This window comes from Zalophus californianus, chromosome X (genome assembly GCF_009762305.2).
Source record: "Zalophus californianus isolate mZalCal1 chromosome X, mZalCal1.pri.v2, whole genome shotgun sequence".
Lineage (NCBI taxonomy): Eukaryota > Metazoa > Chordata > Mammalia > Carnivora > Otariidae > Zalophus > Zalophus californianus.
Window position 1 is genome coordinate 44,511,655 of NC_045612.1, and position 6,334 is coordinate 44,517,988.

Here is a 6,334-nt window from a genome sequence, read left to right on the forward strand (position 1 = left end):
GTTTGCCTAATCCAAGATTACCCCTATATTCCTATTTTTTCTAACAATATTTTATTTTATATATTTTTAAGGTAATCTCTACATTCAATGTGGGGCTTGAACTCATAACCCCTTGGGCTCTGGACCCCAAGATCAAGAGTTGCATGCTCCACTGACTGAGCCAGCCAGGCACCCATCTAACAATATTTTAAATTTTGTCTGCATTTAAATGTTTTATCATTAGCATTTGCCTTTTTCCATTTCTTAATAGGAAAAACTGGAACTTATTAAGTAGATGGTGGCAGAAAAATAATTTCAAAAGTCTTTAAACCACTACAACATTAAATAAGCAATATTTTACTCTGCCACTACAGATTATTCCATATTTTTCCTATTTTAAATGAAGTATTAATAATTTTAGTTTTTGCATTTTGATCTATGAGCCATTTTGAGTTCATATTTTGTATATGGTGTGAGGCAAGGGTACTTTTTTTTGTGTATGGATGTCTGCTATAGACTGAATGTGTAACCCCCAAATTCATATGTGAAATCCTAACATCCAATGTGATGGAATTTGGAGGTGGGATCTTTGGGAAATGATTAGGCCATGTGGTGGAGCTGTTATGAATGGGATTCGTTCCATTATAAAAGAGACCCCAGAAAGCTCCTTTGCCCCTTCTGTCATGTGAATACACCTCTTTATGAACCAGGAATCAGGCCTCACCAGACACCAAATTCGTCAGTGCCTTGGTCTTAGGCTTCCCAGATTCCAGAACTGTGAGAAATAAATGTTTGTTGTTTAAGCCACACAGTCCATGGTATTTTTGTTATAGCAGCCAGAACTAAGACAACATCTAATTGTTCCAGAATTATTTGTTGAAAAGTCTATTTTTCTCCATTGAATTACTTTAGGATCTTTTTAAAAAATGAATTGTCTATAATACATATAGACCTATTTCTGGAATGTCTGTTTTAGTCCATTGATCTATATGTCTATCCTTATGCCAGTACTACACAGTCTTGATTACTGTAGCTTTATAGTTAGTCTTGAAGTCAGGCAGTGAGTCCTCCAAATTTGTTTTTCATTTTCAATATATTCTGGCTATCTTATGTCCTTTGCTTTTCCATATAACTTTTAGAATCTCAATTTGCTGGGATTTCTATTGGGATGGCATTGAATTTATAGATCAATTTTAGAGAGAATTACCATATTAACACTATTAGGTCTTCTAATCCATGAACAGTTATCTCTCTAAACTCAGGGTTCCTAATTCAATCATAATTTATTAAGTATATGTGTCAAGGACAGTGTAAGGGATATCAGGATGAATAAGAAAGTATTTTGATAAAGGAAAATACTGGTGGATTAAATAAAATACCTAACATTGAGAGTTTTTAATATTTTTTAAAGATTTATTAATTTATTTATTTCAGAGAGAGAGCACACAGAGGGAGAGGGAGAAGCAGACTCCCCACTGAGCAGGAAGCCTGATGCAGGGCTTGATCCCAAGTCCCTGGGATCACAACCCAAGCGGAAGGCAGATGCCCAGTCGACTGAGCCACCGGGTGCCCCATAGAGTTTTTAGTATTTTTAAGAGCACTATTACCCTTTTCAGCTGGAATTGGTTTGCAATGGAAAGGGATATTTTCAGCTTGAAACTCAGTTGTGTAGCCCTCTCTGATTATGTATGGACAGGTCCTTTGATTTTGTATAGCAAGCCAGCCAGGAGATTTTAGAAAACTCAGACTAAGAAAGGTATGTAAATTGGGACGCCTGGGTGGCTCAGTTTGTTAAGCAGCTGCCTTTGGCTCAGGTCGTGATCCAGGGGTCCTGGGATGGAGTCCTGCATCGTGCTCCCTGCTCAGCAGGGAGTCTGCCTCTCCCTCTGCCTCTCCCCCTGCTCATACTCTCTCTCAAATAAATAAATAAAATCTTAAAAAAAAGAAAGGTATGTAAATTTAGATATGGTTTCTTTGGGGTACTGTGGTGTAGTATTCAAACCACCATGCATTGTCTGGTCCATAGATTAGTCTCAGGACACAGCCCCCAGTGGACCCCAAATATCTGAGTCCTCTGAAAAGGAACTATAAGCAAATATAAAATGAACTAAAAATGGTAATGACTCTTCTAAGAACTATGGAATACAGGGCAGCCCGAGGAGCTGTGGGGTAGTACCACCTGAGTAGGCACAACTCTGAAGTTGGGAGAGAGGCTTTATCCACACTCTTACAGCAGTCAAGTAGGGGCTTTGGCCCTTTTTGGGGATGATAGGGAATCAGAGGGGCTTTGTCACCACGACTCCGTATCAATAGCTGTTAGCAGAGGATACAGGGCAGAACAGGAGTGCCCAGCAGATATGGTAGTATCCAGAGAAAGGTGGCACCCTCTTCTCAGCTGCTTGGTCTTGTTCCTGGGCACAGGTGAGACCTACCTTCAGCCTTCCCCTGCGTGTTTGACAGGAGGGTCCTACTACTGCTAAGGTACCAGCCCAACATAGCTCACATACTCAGTATCTCATCTGATCCCCTCAGCAGTATGTGAGGTTAAGTTTTAATCCCATTTCACAGATGACAAGACTGACCCTTACAGCACTGGATCTGTTGCTATAACCGCCAGGTTGATTTCACGAGCTATGAGTCCCAGAGATAATGTGAATTTTACTTACCGTTTTACATTCTGACAACAGGAATTTTAAGTGTCTTCATTGCCCTCATAAACTCACTGAACATTTCAGTTGTTTATCATGTATTTGATTTCTAGTTGTTTTTTTTTTTTTATGACAAACATAATCCATCCTTTAGGAAAAAGTGTTTAGTGAGCAAAGCAAAAAGAAAGAATCACACATGGTGGGAGCCATAGGATGGTAGAGAACTCAGAAGAAGGAGCAGCAGTGCCCACTGACATGGTTACAACTAGAGGAAGGCATGGGGATGGGTAAGGCCCACAGAGGAATGGCATGGAGGTACCTAACCATCAGGTGATTGGACTCACGTTTGAATACAAATGAGAGCTTCTTTTTGGCTACCATACAGGAAAAACCATCATCTACTTTTTAGTCTACACATTTTCAGAGCTTTCTCTATGCACAAATGCATTATGCAAACATTTATATTTTTACAAAAATGGTCTGATACTGTATATATGGTTCTGAAAACTGTTTTTTCTTTATTGTTATTTTACAGTGTACCATGAACATTTCTTCCATGCACAAGGGTGAAAATCCCCTACTGAAAGACAGAGAACACTGTAGTTGGATCAAAAGGCTGCTGGTAACAAGAGTGACACCTAAAGCAAAATATCAGCTTAAGGTTAAAGCACATAGCCTGGCATATGCCTGCCAGGGAAAGCAGGGTCAGCAATTTTCTCATTAGAGAAGTTAAAATTGAAGGCCAAAGGCATTAAAGATATGGGATATCATGTAAACCCCTTTGGCCCCTACCTCCACCCCTCACCCCCCTGACACCCCGTTGGCCCCTTGGGGCAAACGGATCCTGAACATCTCTTTGCATCCAATGAAAACCACCCATTTTCTGTTTTTTTCTTAGCTCCTCCTGAGCCCTTGACATATCTCCACATTCTCTCATCATCTCCTCACTGCCCAAGTGCCTTTCCTGTAAGTCCTCCTGATAGTCCTTGGGGGAATCATCTGTCCCCCTGTCTGTTTTTCTTTTTGCTTTCCTGGGCACGTAATCTTCAGCTGGGCGCTTTTCGGCAGCCCGTGGCTCACCCTCAGGCTTTGCAAGGGATTCTGGCTTGCCCTCACCGTGTGGTTTTCCCTCATTTTCAGATTTGCCCTGCTTTTCTTGCTTTCCCTCATCTTCTGGTTGTCCCTCATCATCTGGCTGTCCCTTATTCTGGAGCTTTCCCTCATGCCCTGGCTTCCCCTCCATTTCCAGCTTTTCTTCCTCATCTGATTTTCCTTCATCTTCAGGCTCTACTTCATCTTCTGGCATTCCCTCGATTTCCAGCTTTCCTTCATTTTCATTGTAGAGTTTTTCCATGTTGAGATTTTCCCTTCTTTTCCTTGTCCTGGAGGGGGTAGGGTGGGATGGGGGGTAAGAGAAGTCAAAGGAGACAAGGGAGACTGAGGTCTTGGAGGTGGAAAGCAGGTGCTGATAGTACTGGCATCCTTCCCCTTGGCTGGGTTCCCCTGACCTGCCCAAGCCCTCCAAGTGTGTCTTCTGCCACCCTTTACCCGACAATTCATTACACACGTGAGAGCCAACCATTTCCCTGGCAGGCCCTTTGTACCATCCCTCGGTGTGGCGGGGTGGGTACAATATACATGGTGGTGAGACGGACGGTGGGACCTTCAAATTCTGCCCAAACTGTGCCCTCCGCACCCTCCCCCCCACCGTTCCTGTCCAGTGCCCCTCCCCCCTTTCACTCACCTGCAGGAATTCTGGACAGGTTCTTCCTCCTTTTCTAGCCTTGCAGAATGCTGGGGACAGACAGACAGACCTACACACAGGAGACAGGGCCAGGGCCTGTGCGCTCAGCCAACTGAAGTTTCTTTCCTGAACGTGGGCCCTCCTCAGGCAACATTTCCCTCTCCTACCTCCCCCGCATCCCAGCCGCCATTACTTTTCAGGCCTCAGGCTCCAAGCCAGGATGCTTTCCAAACTGGGTCTCTGTGTCCCTCTCCCCTGCAGGCAAGCCGCCCACCCCCACCCCCTTTCCGCGGAGGTCAGTATTTCCTTTTAGGTGCAGAGTGTGAGAGAGGGTTATTTCTAGAATATGTCTACATATTCTACAGTGAATGTCGCACTGCAGGGGCGCCCCCCCCATTTCAGGTCCAAAAATGCATGGAGGGCGCACAGGAGGGGCGTCGAGGAAGCGGCGGGGTGCTCCCTCCCCACCTGTCCACGTCCGCGCTGCATCCCCCTCCCCACCGACCTCCCGGACCCCTCCCCACCCCACGCTGCTCGAGGATCCTACTGCCATCCACCTCCACCCCAGCCCAGGGCCACCAGCAGCGCCCACCTTCACACTGACCTGCGGGGCCCGGGGCAGGCCTGCGCCTCCTCGGGCTCGCCGAAGCCCGCTTGCCCCTCGCCCGCCGCCCGGGCAGCTCAGGGAGCTGGTTCCGCGCGGGCGATGGGAGCGGAGGGCGCAGGGACCGGACCGCAGGGCCGGCGAGCGGGCGGGCGCGGGGGCTGCTGCCCACGTCGGCGCCCAGCCGGTCACGTGAGCGCCGCGTCACCCGAGCTCGGTCCCCCACCCCGCCCCCTCACCCCCATCCCCAAGGGACCGAGCAACCGCACACGGTGGGGGGCGGGGTGGCAAAGGGGGAATCAAGGAGAGAGCAGGCGCCCGGAGGCTTCCCGACCGCAGGTGCTTTACCTGGCGCATCTCAGGTCCTCGCACAGCATCCCTCTGCGATGTACGTCATTGCCAGGTGTGACCGCTGATCACAGGGATGGTACCCGACTTTGCCAGGAGCGCTCAGCAACTGAGTCCCACAGGCTGCTTTCAAGACCGGCTCTGCCTGACTCCAGAGCCCAGGCAGTAGTGCCCGCCAGGAAGCGGCGCTGCCACCTTGAGTAGCTGTGTTCCTGGGCCTCTTCTCTCAGTCCACACGTGCTCTCTCCCTGAGAGAGTTCTGTTCATTTCCCTCTAAGCACACCTTGAGTAGCTGTGTTCCTGGGCCTCTTCTCTCAGTCCACATGTTCTCTCTCCCTGAGAGATTTCTGTTCATTTCCCTCTAAGCACAGATGATTCTCAAATCTCCATCTCCAGGCCGTTCCCTCCCCCTGAGCCTTAGATCCGTTTCTTTGCTTTCCCACCAGCATATAGGAGTGCTTGGTTCTTCACACCTTTTCCAATATGTGTTGGATATACTTTTTCATTTTCACTAACATGATAGGTGAGTAGTAGTATTTCATGGCATTTTATTTTGCATTTTTCTGACAATTTAAATATCATTGTAAATTATTCATGTCTTTCCACATTTTTGTTGGGTTGTTGGTCCTCACTCTCATTTTCAGTATCCTTTATACATTAACAATATTAGGCCTTTATGTTATATATGTTGCAAATATTTACTTCCAGCTTGTTAGTTGCTTTTCTACTTTGTATATGGTGTATTTCTGCCATACACTTAAAAAGTAGTCAAATCTATTAAACTTTTCTTTTATTCCATCTAGATTTTGATTCATAGTTATTTTCCTACATGAGGTCAAAGAGGAATTCACCCATGTTTTCTTTTAGTACTCATATGGTTAACTGTATTTGTCCCAAGGGCATCTGTGGTTAGGAATAGAGGTTAAGTAATACACTAGTGCCAAACTGTGTTGAATCTACTGCTGACTCAAGGCGGCAAATCAAAGACCCAAGGCTCATTACAAGGGGAGG

The 6,334-nt window shown here is 46.2% G+C and overlaps 1 protein-coding gene across 3 annotated transcripts; it reads right to left on the reverse strand.

Annotated features, from left to right (window-relative positions):
- Positions 1-3,120: 3,120 nt before the first annotated feature.
- Positions 3,121-6,128, reverse strand: TCEAL3 (transcription elongation factor A like 3). 3 transcript variants are annotated; one of them, XM_027607293.2, is made up of 3 exons: positions 5,324-6,128; positions 4,372-4,441; positions 3,121-4,009 (listed from the first exon to the last, which is right to left on the reverse strand). In XM_027607293.2, exon 3 carries the CDS (start codon positions 3,979-3,981, stop codon positions 3,379-3,381), a length of 603 nt encoding a protein of 200 aa, XP_027463094.1. In that variant the 5' UTR covers positions 3,982-4,009; positions 4,372-4,441; positions 5,324-6,128; the 3' UTR covers positions 3,121-3,378. The 3 variants fall into 3 exon arrangements, with proteins under 3 accessions (XP_027463094.1, XP_027463091.1, XP_027463093.1); XM_027607290.1 differs by lacking the exon at positions 5,324-6,128 and adding an exon at positions 4,976-5,157; XM_027607292.1 differs by lacking the exon at positions 5,324-6,128 and adding an exon at positions 4,964-5,157.
- Between the last annotated feature and the right edge of the window lie 206 nt (positions 6,129-6,334).